Source organism: Phoenix dactylifera, chromosome 17, assembly GCF_051530095.1.
Source record: "Phoenix dactylifera cultivar Ajwa chromosome 17, Ajwa_hap1_PhDact_Kaust_v1.1, whole genome shotgun sequence".
Lineage (NCBI taxonomy): Eukaryota > Viridiplantae > Streptophyta > Magnoliopsida > Arecales > Arecaceae > Phoenix > Phoenix dactylifera.
This window is the reverse complement of record NC_143206.1, coordinates 15,271,991-15,289,746: the sequence shown is the minus strand read 5'-3', so window position 1 is coordinate 15,289,746 and position 17,756 is coordinate 15,271,991. Positions and strand designations below refer to the sequence as shown.

The window sequence follows — 17,756 nt, the reverse complement described above, 5'->3', positions numbered from 1 at the left end:
GCTCTCTTAAAAACTGTGGACCGGTTACCTTGGAAGAAAAGAAACGAAGAGAATTCTATGGGTCATAGAGATTCTCCGGTTTAGGCTTGGTGGAATTTGCGCTAGGCTAACACAGGCTGCCTTATTTTCGGTTCATCAGGACTGAAAATTTTATAAAAATTTTACAAAAAAAATATATGGGTCATATCATGTTAGTCTTTGCATCAATATTTTACAAATAATACACAGAAGTTTTACAAATAACGATGCATAATTAAATACATAGTGAGATGCACATATCAAGCTAATATGAGGACAATAAAGATACAATGTACTTTGCGTAGTTCAGTTTTAACAAAGTTCTACACTTTGTAACATTTAAAGCAGCAAGTTCTACACTTTGTTGTCCATGTGTAACCAAGAACTGCAAAATCAGTACCGAACATCATACTAGTTATCCGGTGAAACGAGTTGGTATGGACCCGTATCATATCATGTAGGGTCCGTATCGACACAACTTTTATGGCGGACAAGAGGGAGAATGAGGGAAGAAAAGAGAGAGAGAGAGAGAGCGAGGGAGGAGAAAGAGGAGGAAAGAGAGAACGGTCGAGGCCGACCGACGGAGGCAGGGGAGACGCAGAGGCTCTCCGGCCTTCGCCAGCTGGCCTCTCTTGCTTCTTCTCACTCTCCCTCCCTTCTCCACTCTCTCTCTTTTTCTCTTCTTCTACTCCGGCGAATCGTTTCGGTATCCATGGTAGAACCGTCTCGATCCGCCACCGGTACAACTCAGAGCACTCCAAAGTGGACAATTCAGAATGGTTCCGCAAACCTCGCATGTGTACTTGCAATTTTTGGCAAGCCAAACCATTTCCTATGTTAGCATGTATCATGCATCTCGGGCATCTATGGGCATGCAATGTGCCACAGAAGGTATATTTCTTTAGAACAATTGAAAAATGATAAGCAAAACTAAGCCCCAAACCGACTCGCGCTCTCTCTCTCTCTCTCTCTCTCACAATTAAATTTAAATAGCTCATTTGGTATCCAATGAATCCAAGATTCAAGTCATGATAGCCCCATCTCCCTTGTATTTCTTCTGCGCACAGCGCATGTGATTGATATGAGAGAGGATGCCAAGTCCTATAATAATTAGACGCAAAAAGGATAGAGGCATGCAAAAAAGGACAGAGGCATGCAAAAAAGGACAGAGGCATTGCAAATCCGCCGGTCCGGTCCACGGAATGTTCCATTCGCCCCCCTTTCTCTCCGCTAATTCGCGCTGCGCTGCAGAAGCGAATGCCGTCTCTCCAAATCCACCCCATCATCCACTGTTTCCTCCAAAACCCACGGCTCCCATGGTTTTCACCGCCCCAGTTCCCAATCCAATGATTCCCCACGCTGCTCCGCCGGAGAAGCATATGCCCAACCCCCACCGATAAAAGGCGACCTCGGTTCTTTCGTCGCTCGCGGCTGCGTTTCTTCCCATCTACCGCTGCTGGAAAACAGGAGGGGGAGCGAGAGGAAAAGAGACGCATTTGTCCTCTTCCTCTCCTTCTTCTGCCGGATCGATCTCTATTTCTTGGGTTTTTCTCGGTCTTCTTGCTCGAAGGGAGGAATGGCGGAGGTGAGGAGGAGGCCGAAGACGAAGATCGTGTGCACGCTGGGCCCGGCGTCGAGATCGGTGCCGATGATCGAGAAGCTTTTGAGGGCGGGGATGAACGTGGCCCGCTTCAACTTCTCGCATGGATCCCACGCCTACCACCAGGAAACCCTAGATAACCTCCGGGCTGCGATGGAAAACACCGGTATACCATGCGCCGTCATGCTTGACACCAAGGTAAGGCCTTTGATCCGTCCCTTTGTGTCGGATTGTCGATATGGGTGGGGACCTCATGGGGCGGGAACTTTTTTTGGAACTTTCCTGTTTCTGTTTTGGATTTTTTTTGCTTTCCGATTTATAGATTTGATTGCGTTATAATTTTGAACTATTCATATGGGTTTTATGCTAAATCGTGCCCTGCTAATATGCTTTGACTGTTCTAATGCTTTTTTTTTTCATTTAAAGTATCGTCTTTTATATCTTCTTTGTCGTTTTTCATTTCTGTATTTATTGATAAATGGATTAGTTCTAGTTTTAAAATCGTATCAAGCTTCTTAATATGGTTCCAAAACTTAATTTTTATTACTCCTAGGAATGCTATAGTTTGTTATGCATCGAGTTTTCTCTCATCATCAACCCTCATTTACTTTGATTTCTTGTTAACTTTTTATTTTCATGCCAAGATATGATACCCGCAGCTCTTCTTGTATCATTGTAGCGTGACCCTTGCGTTTACTTTGGTATCTTTGCTGTTTCTCTGCCATTATTTAATTCATATCAAGCATTTGTGATTTCTATTTTTGAGTAGCCGGTGGAATCAGTAATGCTGTCTTGCATGCTGTTCTATCGATGAACTATGCAAGATCGATGATTTTCATTTCCTTATGAACTCTTTGGGTTTTTCTTAACTGCTATTTTCATGCAAATATGGTTTCATCTGATCCCTGAGGTGTCTCTGGAGGCCACTGTATATCAACTGTCTGATTGGCTTGCATGTGCCACTACCTTCAGCTATTTGTATGCTATATTTGGTTTAGGAGGTGATTTTTTTTTGGTGTTTATGTTTATTAGGATATTGCACTTGTCGATAGCACAACTTTCTTTGATTTGTGTATCTTTGATGAGTCGCCACCACCCCCCTGCCGGACTCCATCCCATCTAACTTACAGTTGATGATATGATGCTCTATCTTTTATTTCCTTCTGGTTCTTAATAGGATCGTCCTAAATGCAGTTCACTTCTTATTCTTTATTTTCGTCTGTTCATGTGTGTTTGATTTGAGGGGGAAAAACTTGCCCATATTTACCGAACTGGATTTAGGCAAAATAGCTTATGTAAGGCTGTCTTTCAGTTTCTGATCGGATCGGGGTTTACACTATGCTGTTTGTTTTTGTATTTAGATAGCATGGTTATGTCGTAAGTTACAGTTCTAGATTAGGAGATGGCGCTAAGATAATTTCAGATATAACAAGTTCCAAATAAGGAGATGGCATTAACATAATTTCAGATATAACAAGTTCTTATGGAGTCTCTGCTTTGTGTCAGTTATATACATTACGACATAATCTAGAAGTTGTTATGGTTTTGGCTTCTGTAGTAGGAATGGGTATAAAATGAGGGAAGAAATTGATGTCAGTGTCAGGGATTAACTTGAGGAACTTTGCCAAGGGGGCGATGCAAGTCTAGCTGGAACTCAAAGAAAAAAGTGCAGTTGATAAATATGATATCAAATTACTGACTGATTTTTAGGTGACCTCTTAACGAGCATATGATTCCTATAGTTCGGTCAATTTTATGCACTGATATGAAGAGCTCATTGATGTTGTAAGCTACCGGATTTTCAATCATCATGTCTTTGTTGCTTTAGAAAATGCTAGTACCACTCCTTACAAGATTCTGATCTGTATATTTCAGGGTCCAGAGATCCGAACTGGATTTTTAAAAGATGGCAAGCCAATCCATCTTCAGAAGGGTCAAGAGATCACTGTCTCCACAGATTACAGCATAAAGGGTGATGAGAACATGATATCGATGAGCTACAAAAAGTTAGCAGAGGATTTGAAGCCAGATAGTGTCATACTCTGTTCTGATGGGACGATCACACTTACAGTGCTTTCTTGTGATAAGGAAGCAGGCGTGGTTCGCTGTCGATGCGAGAATTCAGCTGTTCTTGGTGAAAGGAAAAATGTCAATCTTCCAGGAGTCATTGTGGATCTTCCTACACTAACGGAGAAGGATAAGGAAGATATCCTGCAATGGGGCATCCCTAATAAGATTGACATGATCGCTTTATCCTTTGTACGCAAAGGTTCTGATCTTGTGGAGGTCAGAAAGCTGCTTGGAGAGCGTGCAAAGTCAATTATGCTGATGGCAAAGGTTTGTTAAACTGTCTAAATTATTGTATGAAAAAATTATACAATAGTATGCATGGTCTGGAGTTTTTATATTCACTATAAATACTTGCAGGTTGAGAATCAAGAAGGGGTGGCAAATTTTGATGATATACTTGCAAATTCGGATGCTTTCATGGTGGCACGAGGAGATTTGGGAATGGAAATTCCAATTGAGAAAATCTTCTATGCTCAAAAGGTGATGATTTTCAAGTGCAACATGCAAGGGAAGCCTGTTGTGACAGCAACCCAGATGTTGGAATCCATGATCAAGTCTCCCCGTCCTACCCGAGCAGAAGCTACTGATGTGGCCAATGCAGTTCTTGATGGCACCGACTGCGTGATGCTTAGTGGAGAGACAGCTGCTGGGGCTTACCCAGAATTAGCAGTTCAGACTATGGCCAAGATTTGCTTGGAAGCAGAATCATACTTGGATCATGGGGCTGTTTTCAAAGGTATCATGGCAGCAGCGCCAGTACCAATGAGCCCGTTAGAAAGCCTTGCATCCTCAGCAGTCCAAACAGCCAACTCTGCTAAAGCATCACTAATCCTGGTCCTGACCAGGGGAGGAAGCACAGCAAAGCTGGTTGCCAAGTACAGGCCCGCGATGCCGATATTGTCAGTCGTGGTTCCTGAGTTGAAGACAGATTCTTTTGATTGGTCCTGCAGTGATGAGGCTCCTGCAAGGCACAGCCTGATCTTTAGAGGATTGATTCCGGTATTGAGTGCTGCAACTGCAAAGGCCTCCGACACAGAGTCCACTGAAGAAGCATTGGAATTTGCGATTCAGCACGCAAAGAGCATGGGTCTCTGCAAAGCAGGAGAATCTGTAGTGGCCTTGCATCGGATTGGTGTTGCATCCGTGATTAAGATCTTGACAGTTAAGGAGTAAATGAATGATAATTGAGAAGAAACTTTTGCAGGGACAATTTTGCTTGAGGGTCCATGTTTCCTGTTTTTTCTTTTCTCGTGTTAATTCTATGGAGATTGCAGTTGTTTTGCCTCGCATGGGGGGAACTGCAAAATTTTGTTGCTTTAGCTAGGATACAGATTTTCTTCCTGATGAAGGTGATATGAACGAATAAGGATTTTGGTTTAGGGGAGGTTCTATTGTGAGAATGTTATTTCCGTTTATTTGGTTGCCTATATATTTGAAGTTTATATTTCAGGACAATTGTTGAGTGGGTTATGTCATGATATTAACTGAATTTTCTTCATCTATATCTTGTGCTCTCTAGATATTGTAGAACTCGATATACTAAATTGTTGAGTAGCTCAAGTTAAGATTCTGATTCGAAGGTGCTTCAGCTAAATCTCGGGCTCACTGGATTTTACAGAAGTTAGTATCTTGCTGGTTCTCGAGAGGCTATTTCATAGAGAGAGAGAGCACTGAGATCAATTTATTTTATCAAACTTCTAGCGTTCGTTTGGCCAAGTGCTCGAACCATTTGTGGTGATCGGATGGTTTGGACTTCCAGGGATTCAACTGCAATGCACTTGGATGAGTAGTTCTAATATTCAGGACTGATCAGAAAATGGAGGACATACCAAGTAAGATGGAGAGCCAGTGCTAACAGTTTTATCCTCATCTCCTAAGGAAATTTAACAATGCAGCTTTTGCTTTTCTTCAGAAGAAATATATACATAAAAGGATTATGCATTCAAAACAGGACAAAGGGATACATAACTATAAGTGTTTAAGAATGTCTTGGTAATATCTTAGCCAAGTGCCAACTTCCATATTGCACATCAGAAGCATGAAGCAAATCATGTTTTGCAATTGCAAAATAACACCGTGCTATCGAGCACCACCAAATCAATTATTTGCTTTAGACATTGAATTCACCACCACTAAATAAAGTATATCATCTATTATCATTTAGCAGAAAGTTTCTGCAACTAAATGGTTTAGGCATATCAGTGAAATGTTCATATACTCCCAAATGTCTATACCAGCATTCATGCGGACACTGAGGAGCTTGCTTGACTAAAAGAAGATTGATAATCTGATCAGATCATATGTTGCATTAAAAGACTATCTATTATTCGAAAGCTATGAATGATAAGTGTTATCATTCAGAAATAGTTCTTAGAAGCAGAATCTATAGTGTAGATCCAACTCCATATGATTCATGTTTAGATGATGATGTATAGACTTTGCAGACCAGCTGTTTCTCAGCTACAGATAGGAAACGTGTCCTCAGATATAAAGAAGCACACCTCTACCTGTTTTCACCTAGCAATGGCTGTACTGTACCTATGGCCCTAACAGCACTATCAATTGCCCCACCGACTTACGTATAACAGAAGATGAGCAAAACCATATTTTGGTGCACACAATTCTGCATGCTCAACAACCAAAGGATGTATTTCCAGAATTAAAGCAAAAGGCATCCTTGTTCAAGAAACTTTGTAATCTAAAATATAGCGAAATCCAAAGCCTGCTAAAATGGACTGTGATTCACAAAGACTTCACTGGCACAATTATGCAACCACTTCATGAGAACCATACCAATTATAGTCAGGAGAAAGACATCATAATTGATCTTCAATCATCTGTTCCATTTGAGTCCTTGTTGAATGGTGTAGAGGTGGCAACTAATAGGTCTCAAGTAAGAAGGTTTGAGTTACCAATTAATGTAACAAAAAATCTGTGCCAAGAATCAAGAAGATTAACTCGAGCAGCAAAATATATTCCAGCTCTTACCAGAGACTATCAAAAGTATCACTATCAATATGAATCTTGAAAGATGCATTACAGGAAAAATGAAGATTCCACCGGATCCTAGTGAAGGTGAGAGAGTAGGCCACTGATCAATGATTACAAGAATTGCACAAATAATCAAGAAGACTACCAAAATTTTGGTGCAAATGAAATAGTACAGGGTACTGATAAAATATGAAATCATTGCTTGAGCACAAATTCCGAAGAAAATCAATGGAAAGTAAACTTTGAGATAATGAGGAAATAGAAATCTCAGTGGGTCTGGATGGTTAGTATTGATCATCATCTTCAACATAAATTGGTTTTATCTTCTCCAACTTATACTTCATAAATTCTGGAAAGGTAGAAGTTAAAGACTCATTTACCCCAAAAGGTAAGCAGACATCAGAAATTCCAGTTGATGCAGCTAAATTCATTGGACACAAACTCTTCAGAGACACAAGAAGGAAAGAATGTGAAAAAAAACAAAGAAGAGAAGGGGCTCAGAATTTATACTTCCAGGATCCAGATTCAGTAAATGAAACATTATTACACTAGTATTACACCCAAAGAAGCAGAACAAGAGAAGCATAAAACAGCTATCTTCAGTTCATATTAGGCTGAGTTACTATCGGGGGTGGACGATGACGGCGGTGCCGAAGAAGAATTCCCACTGCTCTGGGACCCTGATAAGGAGAACAGCCCATTGAAAGGCCAAGGCACTGGCAACCAGAATCTCCTCCCATTCCCTCCATTACCCGCATCACCACCATCCCCACTACCACCCTCCACCCTATTGCTGTTACCACCTCCATTTGAATCCTTCGACTCATCTGCTGGCATCTGAAACCTACAAACTGGGCACGAGCTGTGGAGCTCCAGCCATGGTAGTATACACCCGCAATGGAATTTATGTTTACAAGGCATCTCCCTAGCCTCTCCACCTATTTCAAAGTCTTCCAAACAGACGGAGCAGCTCATGGCTTCCACAATTTTTACAGTGGGCATTGCATCAATTGCCTCTTTCTGAGCAGGCGGTGATCCATATCTGTTAGGATCATTCTCTGCCAAATGCTGCAACAAAAGATCCAGGCCAGGCCCAAGAAAGTAGTCTTCGAAAGAAGCACCAAAGCTGTTGCTGTTCGAATTCTGTCTCTGAGTTTCGCCTGCATCGAAGGATCCTTGGAGAATTATAGCCTGGTTGAAAGGATTGATTAGGATCACACGCTCCCTCTCCCTTTCTCTAACCCTTTCCGTCTCCCTCTCACCCTCAGAATTATCAGACTCTGATCTGTTTGTTTCCCGGAGGGCTTGCAGCAGCTGTAGGATGGCCAAGCTCCTCCTCCTTCGACGAAGGGATTCTGAGTAACGATGCGGACCAGAGTCATCCTCTTCTTCTTCCCTTTGAAGCCTTCGGCGTCGGGAGCCCCTGCTCATCATTCCAAGCAAGACTGGAGCCCAAAGAGAGAGGGATCGGTCAGAGCCCAGATCGGCGGCATCCAAGTCTCCCCCACCATCCATTTCTTCTACAAATCCATTATTACAATGGGGGCATTTGATCTCCACCTCCATCACAGGATTTACCATCTGTGAGCACATGTGGCACCAGTATCTAGCAACCAGAGCCTCGTCCATCGTCTTCCTGCCCTTCTCTTCAACCTTCTTGTCTGGCTTCCAAGACCAAAAAATGCAATGAATCCAACAAGCAAAGGGACAAAAAAAAAACTTATAAGGAGCAAGAAATTAAGCAAAGTTTAGGCAAAAATTCAGCTCAACTTGCCACCAAGTCTTCATGCAAAGAATCTATTATTTTCTTCCATCAGAAAAATATATAGGAAAATCAGGTCTTCGACTGGCGAAGAAATTGGAAATCTTGAAATGAGTCTTAGTTTCCATATTTCTTCTTGCCGAAGGATAGATAATTTAAAACAGATCCTTCAGGGAGAGAAATGGTAGATCTTTTCATGAAATCCATTGAAAATCAACAAAACAAACTCTTTTTACAACACCATAGCCAAAAATCTCTCATAAAGGATATTCCTTTCTTTCAAATCCATGAGAGTAACGCCGGAAAAAGAAAAAGAAGACCCACATGACTCTCGGATAATAAAACACCAGCAGAAATAAAATCATTCTCTCAATGAAAGAGGAGAACAGAAAATACCAGCTAAAAAGGACTCCTCTTAGCCACGAACAAATTCTCAAAAATCGCAGCCAAAACCATACAAAACTCTGATCAAAATTGAATTTTTCGGACTTTTCTACCAACAAAATCAATAATTTTGGAGATTCATTCAAACCCCAAACAGGTGAGCATTGATTTAAATTTCCCCACCCAGAAGAGGCCACAGCAGAAGAATCCAGAAGGACCGAGAAAAATCTCATCTCCTCAAACCACCAGAAATCGGCCATAGAAGAAGAATCAGAAACGCAATCTTAAATCAATTCCCTCGATCTTTTCTCGAACAAATGCATTAATCTTGGATTAAAAAAGTTACCTTCGAGGAACTTTGGGCAGGCTTTGAATGGTAGAAGAGACGCAAAGGGGGGGTGGAAGGTATCGGGAGAGAACGACTCAACGATCCTCCCCCGCTTTAATTTCCTCCAAGGGGTTCGGCTTTCCGATTATTTTATTTTATATTAAATTCTCCATCTGTTTTTTTTGCTAATTTTAATCTTTAGTATTACTTTTCTGAGCAGCGTGGTTGGTGGTGGGATTTCGCTCTCTTGCACCGGACAGCAGCCCACCCACCCTCTCTCTTCATTGTTTTAAAATAGCTAAGCCATTTCTACCCAAAAAAAAAGCCAAGTCATTTATTAGGATCATGGCTTAAAATTATGTACTGAAATTATTCCAATATTTGAGAAATTTCCAGCTTGCTGCGATCAAAGTCATTTGTCAAATCTTCGTAGGGTCATACGTACATGATCATGCATCACCTCACAAGCTATTTGCTTCAAGTAATACTAATCCATTAACTGTAAAAAGTAAGAGTATGTTTGTATGTGTGATGGATATGATTTGAACTACACAAATGAGAATAAAAATATGACAAAACATGACTAGACCAACTTTTTTTTTTCTTATCAGCATGAGGTTCAAAGTTCAATTATTTGAAAATGCATCTCGAACTCTCTATGAAAATAGAGAAAAAAGATTGCTATTGTGCCTGATTTGTAAAAGATTCCAGAACAAAAGGATTGGCGAATATATTCACTGAAAAATATCTTAAAGCTTAGATTAACTGAAAAATTGGAGCATTAAAGAACTTCGTAAGTAGTTGTATAATAATATTCACAAGTAATAGAGTTTGCATCGGCGAACGCTTCTGAGCCGCCAAATAAATAAAAACCCAAAGAGCTGAAGCGGAGCATAGAGATGACCGCCCGCATGATAATGACGCAACCAAAACAATCATACGATGCGAGCTACAAATCACGGGATGCTGCAAGTTGACCGGTGGGGCTTTGTGGATCCAGGCAGCCCAACTCGGAGTGGGGCCGGAGGTGTTTGCTAGAATCCCCAGAAGAAGTCGTCAAGCCCAGCCAAAGAGAAACCAGCAACAAGGCCGAGTCGTGAACAGGAATAAAAGAAAGATGCTGCTCGTTATGATTTCTGTGGCTGTTGAGGAACTAGTGGATGGCAAACGCCTACGGTACTGTCCAGAGAGAGAGAGAGAGAGAGAGAGAGAGAGCGATGGTGATGTCTTCTATAACAGCCTCAAAAGACCGCTATAGTGATAATACCATGAGAATGGTTTCCAAGTCTCATCCTGGAGAATATGATGGCCTACGTAAAGTGTCGACTCTAAAATACTGTACTGCGTTAAGTATAGACATCGTTATCCTTTCTTGTATTCAATTCGGCTATCCTCGGCTTCCATGCATGTTGCTCACACGAGATGCACCTTGGTGCTCACCCTCAAGAAGATAAAATGGCAGATAGTGATGATGACCTCTTGGTAGTTAAGTGAGTGCTCTCTTCATTTTCATATATGGGAAGGATATGATTTGTGGCTAATTTTATCGACAATAGATTCTAGGAATCAGGAAGCCTTGTCGCGGTTATTCTAACTGCTCGCTGATCATATTTCCTCTCCACATTGGCCAAAATGAATCCAGAGGTATCTGAAATTAATTACATGTCCAAATAATCAAGTACACAGGTCCCAAATTCCAGATATGGAAAGGAAGCACTAAAAGATGGATTTGTTAATATGAAACATCATCATTGACATCACTAAAAAGAAAAGCTGAGATCTATCTAAATAGGCATGGATTTGCCTTTGCAATATGCCATTTGCACTTGGTACAAAAGCAAAGGCTTGCAATGAGTTGCCTTGCTGTTGCCCAACCCAGTTTTCCTTGCATAATAATTGCCCCTAAAAGATTTAGTACGATTTCTAGCCCTAAAATTTGATGAAAGCTGTTGGCTAAGATTTAGTGCAATTTCCGTGCATATCCGAATTGCCGCAAGAATCGACGGAATGGGGAGAGAGAAGTGGAGTGATAAGAGGTTGAGAAGGAGAGGCAGAGGAAGGACTCGCTCGGCTCTACATTGGAGGTAAGGTTTGTTGAGGCATAGGAAGAGATGGTCTCGGCAACGCCGGAGGTTTGTGAATGAGAGGATAAGCATGGTCTGTTTTCTTATTTAGGACAGATTGCAGATCAGATAACCATGGTTTAGCTTAATTGTTTCGTGATTAACGGGTGGTTAGTGCTTACTGGTTTCCATAGAGGGGAGACTGGGCATGAGTTGGCAGTGGGGCCCCTTGTGTATGAAAGGTGGGACCATGTCACATTTCTGCCTCATCTATACATGTGGATGGAGTTGGAAGGGAGACATCAACCACAAAAAGCTTTATCATATAACTAGCATATAACTTGAGATATTATTATAATTCGAGACTTCCACCACAAAAGCTTTATTATATAACTAGCATATAACCTGCCCGATGCATGAAATATTACAATTTGAGAACTCATTTAGCTTTCAGCACATTGGTTCAGATGCACAACTGGTCTCTATTCCATCATTTGCCTAGTTAGTTGGGTTTGGGTCCGAGTCAAACCGAACCTGATCAGAAAACAAAATTCGAGAATTTTGTTAGGTTGTTAAGGAATCAAACCAAACCTGATATTTTGGAGCCACATTAGTGGGTTCGAGTCAGATTTTGCAACCTCTAAAATCATACAGAGCTAGATATCGATAAACAGGGTGGGCAGGATTAGGTTTCTTATAAGGCAGGTTTTGGGTAGCTATGGTTTGGCTCACGCCAAGTCCAGCTCCTTTTCATGTGGAGGATAGATTCATTGCGTCAAGTAGAAGTATGAGAGTGCTGGGAATAGTCTATAGAAGTAGGCTATCTTCAAGCTCTGAGTCATACTAAATATGACCTCTGTTCAAGTGCTGCTCAATTAAAACTGACCTAAACCCAGTAGAAGATTGGCATGAGCTAAATTGCATGATTATATTTCAATCTAATGGTTGAGAACATACATCAAACGATTGTAAAATTAATTTTTTATTCACAAACAATAACTAGAATGATGTATGTCTTATTAATCATATATTCAGATTTTTAGCTTAAAAACCAGCAAAATGAGTGCATATTTGGTTTGCTAATTGAGCAAGCCCTTGTCAAGCTTTCTGAGCACATAAAGCTGCTCATGAATGGCTTGCTTATTCCACAGCCCCTCTGCAGGTGGCCTTCACTCCATAAGCTGAGTGCAGCAACCAAAATAGTCAATTGCGTGCGACAACTTCGCCTTAGCTATTTGTTGCTGGAGTAATGGTAGGAGGCAATTCTTGCACATAAAAAGTTCATCCTGCCACATAGCATGAGAGAATTAGTTGTAACTCATGAGAATTGGTGTAATACGCTGTGGGTGATTGAATACCGTGTTGCCAAATCAGCCCCAACTTCATTTCTTCATGGATCTGACTTGTAGACTTCTGCCAAGAAAATTCTCCTCATCCTTGGCCTATATGCTCATTCCTATTTAAGACCATATGATAGAATGCAGGAGATTATCACAGTGGTGAAATGCAGGTTATTGATAGCCATGATAACCGGCTACTTATTATATTTCTTTGAGAAAAACAATTTATCGCTCTCCAATTCAGAAAAACTTGCAATTCAATTGATATTAAAGGTTCAAATCATATTTCACATGAATTGTTTTAGAATTTGAAAAGATTCTTGTGAACTTTCGGCACCAAACGACATGTCAGTGAGACTCTCTTTGAAGTTCTACGGAAGATGCTACTTTGTCCGGTACCATTGGAGTCTTCTGCTACTACAGGGTCACAAGTCAGCTCCTGCGCTTGAAGTTTCTTAACTTCTGAAATGTTCAGAACCTGAGTTAACAAAACAAGGGAAAATGGGAGGAAAGAAAGGAAAAATAGAGTTTAATTAGTACATGCTGTACAAGTTGACCTCTTTCAGTAAAAATATATTTATAACAGAAGCGACAGATATAATTTAATCAAGAGTGGCTTGCTATTCCTGCAAAATGTCACAAGCTTAATATCCTCAAAATCGATGTTCGCATGATATCTATTCTGAGATTAGTTACCTTGTCAAAACTGCACAATTCAGAATCTTGGATGCCATGAAGGTAATCTGAATAGAGGCAATAAGAAACATTTAGATTTTGGAAAAGAAATTCTTACTCAACCTCTCATTAAAACTATCAAATTGTTTTTTCAGTTTTCACCTGTATAAGCCTGATCTTTGAATATCAGTAAACTACAAGGCATTAGTAGAAGAGAGCACGGATCACAGTGAACATCTGGTCTGCATAATGACTCACCCAATGAGCCATTTGTCTCAGCTTTAGCTGCAACTGTACAAGTAGCAGAATCTTCTCTCAATCTTGGATGGGCAATAAAATCAATCATAACAGGCGATTCCAGAGATAAAATTGCCACAACGGGGAAATAGGCAGGGCCGTCTTGGTGAAGCTGGATAGCAGGATAGATGTAAATGCTCCCATTATTAGCCAGATGCTAATGAAAACAAGAAACAAGGCCTGAAAAATGCAGCAAGAAGAGAGTTTAAAGTCTGGATACAAACCATGATCCCTTGATCAGGAAGGTATTCATTGATGAGCACATGGTTTATTGGTGATGGAAACAACCCTGTTTGTTGACATATTCTTTGAGTAATCTTTGTAAGCCAGGGAGGCACTGCAAAAAAAAAAAAGCAAAAAAAAGAAAAGGGAAAAAAAGGTTGAGAAAGTAGGATACAGACTGCAAACCACATGACATCATACCTGAAGCTACAAAGGTCCTTCAAAAGCATGAGCTGTAATTAGCTTACATAATCGACATACACACTAAAAATCTATGGAAAGGGAACATTTGTTTATCATAACTCAGGGCACTTAAGTGAAATTTATTGGTAGTGTCACATCTTGTTATTTGTTTTAATTGTCCAAAATGAAAACTTCGAAAATCCCTCAACTTTATCATATTGAATTTGAGAAGGTGGAGTCAAATTCAAGCTTGGCGAAGTAGGAAACTTTAGGAATGAGGTTTTCAATGGGCCTAAATCATCCAAACCTGACTGGAACCAAATTGACCCAACCTGCCCTGTCCCAGCCAAACCTGAGCAGACCGAACCCAGCTGAATGAGTTACAAAGAAACCAAACCATCCAAGCTAAGACCCAACCTGACTTCAGGCCATGCAACTTCCCATTGTAACTAACTTGAAAAACAAACACCTCATAAATCGATGGAACTGCATAAGCATTTTAGCATATGATAGCTATGAAACTATACTGCACCACTCTGCTGTTCTAACCATAGTAACAGATCTTGTTCATAGGCCTTTTCAGCAAAGGAACATTTTGAGAGTTTTTCAAATATACAGAACTATATTGAATCTATTTTAGTTATATTTCTGTAATGAAGAAACTAAATTATTTTTCAGTAGTTCTTGGGTTCCAATCCTTTTTGCCAAGTCTCAGAAAACATCATGAGATTTCTGAAAAAAACCACAGAGATTTCTTACTATGACTCTGACATGCACCGTAGTATGATGTTGCAATTAAAGATTTTCAATATGGTACATGATTGCCACAAGCTGCTGAGAGTCACTTAAAGATTTTGCAAAGAAACTATAAATTTGGTGAATTTTAGAATTTTAATTTTTGGCATTAAAAGAGTGTGTACTCACATGGGCCTATGAAGTGATGAAAATGTTGAGGCAGATTGATAGCGAATTTCTGGAAGATGAAGTTAAGTTAATAATTTTATATAGCAAAAGGCTTCAAAATTGCACAAGCAAAAAGCATGATTTTAAACTTATGATAAAACTAAGTATTTAAGATTTACATTAAAAATATAAACCTAAAAATATATAGACTCCAAAAAAATGACCCACAAAAAGATCAGCCAACTGAATGGTCAGACTGTGCTTCAAGTATTCAACAAGTGAAGAAGCAACAGACCAAGATAAAATTCTGTTTAGCCGAATAAGATACAGTCATCCAGTTAATGATCACAGAACGGTTTAGATTGTTTCATTCTTCCCCTGATCCAGCACCATACTTAGTTTAACATGATGAATCTTTTATCTTGTCATTCATGCCTCAAGTATTCTCAACTGGCTCATGATTGCAGCACAAGCGAATGTTAAATCCAAGACTAATAAAGTGGCAATGCGACAGCCGTTATATTCTCAGCCTCTAACTGAAACTATAAGAGATGACAATTTTAATGTCAAATATCATGTCACGACCTAGCACAGTAGTGCTTTAAAGGAGCCAGCTGTATTAACGCTAGGCACTTCAATACTCTAATAAGACTTGCAACAATGCATCCATCAATTATAAGAAGTGCCACAAGTAACAAAGGGGAGCAGTGGCAACTCAGCTTGTGTTCCTTTAAAATCATCAAGCACATGACCTCTTAAATCTCTGAATTAAAAGCCTACACCAGCTAATTTTCGACCAATTGCAATGAAATAGTGTGCGCAGATGGAAAGACCCCAATCCAGTATTCTTGTATAAGCATCCTGAGTAGATGCAAAACACACCAAGAGAAGAATCATCCAATCAATGACATTGGGTCAATTCTACAAACAGCTTCACTGCAATAAATGTCCACTCCTAGAAACAAATACCTTTCTCCATTCCCCAAGCTTCACTGAACTAACAAAATATATAACAATTGATTTTACAGTCAAATTACGGTAAGTGGAGCCAGTGATTGAATAACCAGGAAGTTTCAACCATAGAGAAAAGAACGCGATAAAATCAATAATTTCATCATATCTACATTATATATAAGGGAAACAGTTCCCACTCACATTCCTGTGGCAGAAGGCCCTTCTCATGCACCACACCACCTACCATCAACAAAAACAAGCAGACGAACCATTAAGTCAGGCAACGAGCATATATATAATCTCAGCTTCTGGGCGGCAGAAATAAAGAAACACAAAAGACAAGTACCCCAATTCTGTAATCTCCTGTTCTTCAAGTACTTCCATCTCGATGCTGGCCCCTCATAAATCTATGAAAATACCATATCCACATCAAAAAAAAAAAAAATCCCACAGGGAAAAAAGAGGATAGGAGAATAGAAACCTAGGAAAAATACAAAGAAGGAAGACATGTTACATGGTGGAGAAGCTGGGCTTGCTCAGATTCTGTGATGAAGTTGGGGATGTAATAAAGAGTGGGTAGAGTCCCCACAATGAAGTCGTCCAGCTGCAACCTCTTTTCTTCTTTCCCTTCCATCTTGTGGTCTATCAATGGAGTTCTGTTTAGGGTTTACATACGATCAAGAAATTTTTTAGTGTTTTTTTTTTTTTTTTTTGAGTGCATATGATAAGAAAATTTAGACTTGGGATTTGGCAGGAGTGCGGCTGTGCAACGGATGGGCGACCACCCCACCCCACAGGAAATTAATTTAATATCATGGTGGGCCGCCCACTTGTCACCGATAGCAACAGATACCGCCCTCGATTTTAGCTGAAAGGCCGAGAAAGGTACGAATTAGACCGACACGCTTCCTGGTCGTAGCTACAGTTGTCCAGTCCGATGCGCGATTAAACAGCTCCTTCACGATTCCCGATTCACCATTCACCATTCACGATTCGTTAATCATTGCATTTGGGATTCTTATTAGCACAGAAAAGATATAAATATCAGTGGGAAGATACACGTTGGGCAGCGACTCAGCTGGTCTGCTACAGGAGTTGGTTGTCCCAGAGGAAGATTCGATGACTACCATTAGCGGGATAAGTAGTTGAGCTGAAAAAGGACCGTAATCATTAAAAAAAAAAAGAAGGGATTATAATGGCCACGAATTTAATTATATGCTAAAATCTATAGAGATAAGGATACAAATGAGTTAATAGTTTGGATATAAATATAGATGTAAATGAGATAATTAAACTTTATAAACCATCAAATCATAGGAATCACTATATGAAAAGTAATATAAGTTAAAAGACATGTTAATATTTATTTTTTTCGGAGCTAGCGAGAGTTATACAAAATTAAATAGAATTTTAAACAAAACTGGATATTTGAATTGGATAATTATCTGTTTATATTTATTTTTTTTTATAGATATGGATATAAATATTAGTATCCATATTTTGATAGAATAGAATGATATTATCGGTAGTCGAAGAAAGTTCGTGTAGATATATAATTTTATATTTTGCTGGTTATCTGGGCGGTGGTGGAGAAAATAGATATTATCGGAGAAGTCCACGTCCGCCAGCGTGTCTGGGTCTTCCAACGCGTCCGGGCTCCTCCCTGGGCCACCAATGCACGGGAACGTGTATTGCCAGCTTATAGGGCAACCATCTTGGACCACCAAATAGTTCAATTTCAATAAGCTATTAAAAAAGATGACTAATATGTAGCAAAAAAAATATGAAACACGATGATGAATGCAAAGTACCTTGAAAGTAATCATTTTTGAGGACCGCCAAGTTATTTAAAAACGACGTTTATTTTTTGATGATGTCGAGAAATAAAGCCCTAATCATCTGTCACCAACGGGTACCCTTTTGTAGCGCACACAGACCATAAAATTGATGCCAGCATCCATAAATA

General features: G+C 39.9%; 3 protein-coding genes across 7 annotated transcripts; 1 reads left to right on the top strand and 2 right to left on the bottom strand.

The window, feature by feature from the left end:
- The first annotated feature begins 940 nt into the window (after nt 1-940).
- LOC103709649 (pyruvate kinase, cytosolic isozyme) lies at nt 941-5,143 on the top strand. The gene is made up of 3 exons (XM_008795099.6): nt 941-1,816; nt 3,494-3,955; nt 4,046-5,143. Exons 1-3 carry the CDS (start codon nt 1,595-1,597, stop codon nt 4,859-4,861), a joined length of 1,500 nt encoding a protein of 499 aa, XP_008793321.3. The 5' UTR covers nt 941-1,594; the 3' UTR covers nt 4,862-5,143.
- Nucleotides 5,144-7,149: 2,006 nt separating this feature from the next.
- On the bottom strand, nt 7,150-9,470 carry LOC103709650 (E3 ubiquitin-protein ligase SIRP1). 4 transcript variants are annotated; one of them, XM_008795100.6, is made up of 2 exons: nt 9,172-9,470; nt 7,150-8,344 (listed from the first exon to the last, which is right to left on the bottom strand). In XM_008795100.6, the coding sequence occupies exon 2, from the start codon at nt 8,306-8,308 to the stop codon at nt 7,289-7,291; it is 1,020 nt and encodes a 339-aa protein (XP_008793322.3). In that variant the 5' UTR covers nt 8,309-8,344; nt 9,172-9,470; the 3' UTR covers nt 7,150-7,288. The 4 variants fall into 4 exon arrangements, with proteins under 4 accessions (XP_008793322.3, XP_008793323.3, XP_008793324.3 ...); XM_008795101.5 differs by having other exon boundaries at nt 7,150-8,340; nt 9,172-9,327; XM_008795102.6 differs by lacking the exon at nt 9,172-9,470 and adding an exon at nt 8,838-9,133.
- Nucleotides 9,471-12,727: 3,257 nt separating this feature from the next.
- Nucleotides 12,728-16,582, bottom strand: LOC103709651 (oxidoreductase). Of its 2 annotated transcripts, XM_017843450.5 has the most exons (8): nt 16,305-16,565; nt 16,137-16,197; nt 15,992-16,030; nt 14,858-14,906; nt 13,753-13,865; nt 13,394-13,640; nt 13,253-13,299; nt 12,728-13,034 (listed from the first exon to the last, which is right to left on the bottom strand). In XM_017843450.5, the coding sequence occupies exons 3-8, from the start codon at nt 16,016-16,018 to the stop codon at nt 12,858-12,860; spliced, it is 660 nt and encodes a 219-aa protein (XP_017698939.3). In that variant the 5' UTR covers nt 16,019-16,030; nt 16,137-16,197; nt 16,305-16,565; the 3' UTR covers nt 12,728-12,857. The 2 variants fall into 2 exon arrangements, with proteins under 2 accessions (XP_017698939.3, XP_008793325.3); XM_008795103.5 differs by lacking the exon at nt 14,858-14,906 and having other exon boundaries at nt 16,305-16,582.
- Between the last annotated feature and the right edge of the window lie 1,174 nt (nt 16,583-17,756).

Coding starts and splice junctions, on each gene's coding strand:
- LOC103709649 (XM_008795099.6), top strand. CDS start 1,595: ATGGCGGAGGTGAGGAGGAGGCCGAAGACGAAGATCGTGTGCACGCTG. Junction 1,817..3,493: donor CCGTCATGCTTGACACCAAG/GTAAGGCCTTTG, acceptor TGTATATTTCAG/GGTCCAGAGATCCGAACTGG. Junction 3,956..4,045: donor CAATTATGCTGATGGCAAAG/GTTTGTTAAACT, acceptor AAATACTTGCAG/GTTGAGAATCAAGAAGGGGT.
- LOC103709651 (XM_008795103.5), bottom strand. CDS start 16,424: ATGGAAGGGAAAGAAGAAAAGAGGTTGCAGCTGGACGACTTCATTGTG. Junction 13,866..15,991: donor GGGCCTTCTGCCACAGGAAT/GTGAGTGGGAAC, acceptor TTTTTTTTGCAG/TGCCTCCCTGGCTTACAAAG. Junction 13,300..13,393: donor CAAAGATCAGGCTTATACAG/GTGAAAACTGAA, acceptor GCCTCTATTCAG/ATTACCTTCATGGCATCCAA.
- LOC103709650 (XM_008795100.6), bottom strand. CDS start 8,308: ATGGACGAGGCTCTGGTTGCTAGATACTGGTGCCACATGTGCTCACAG.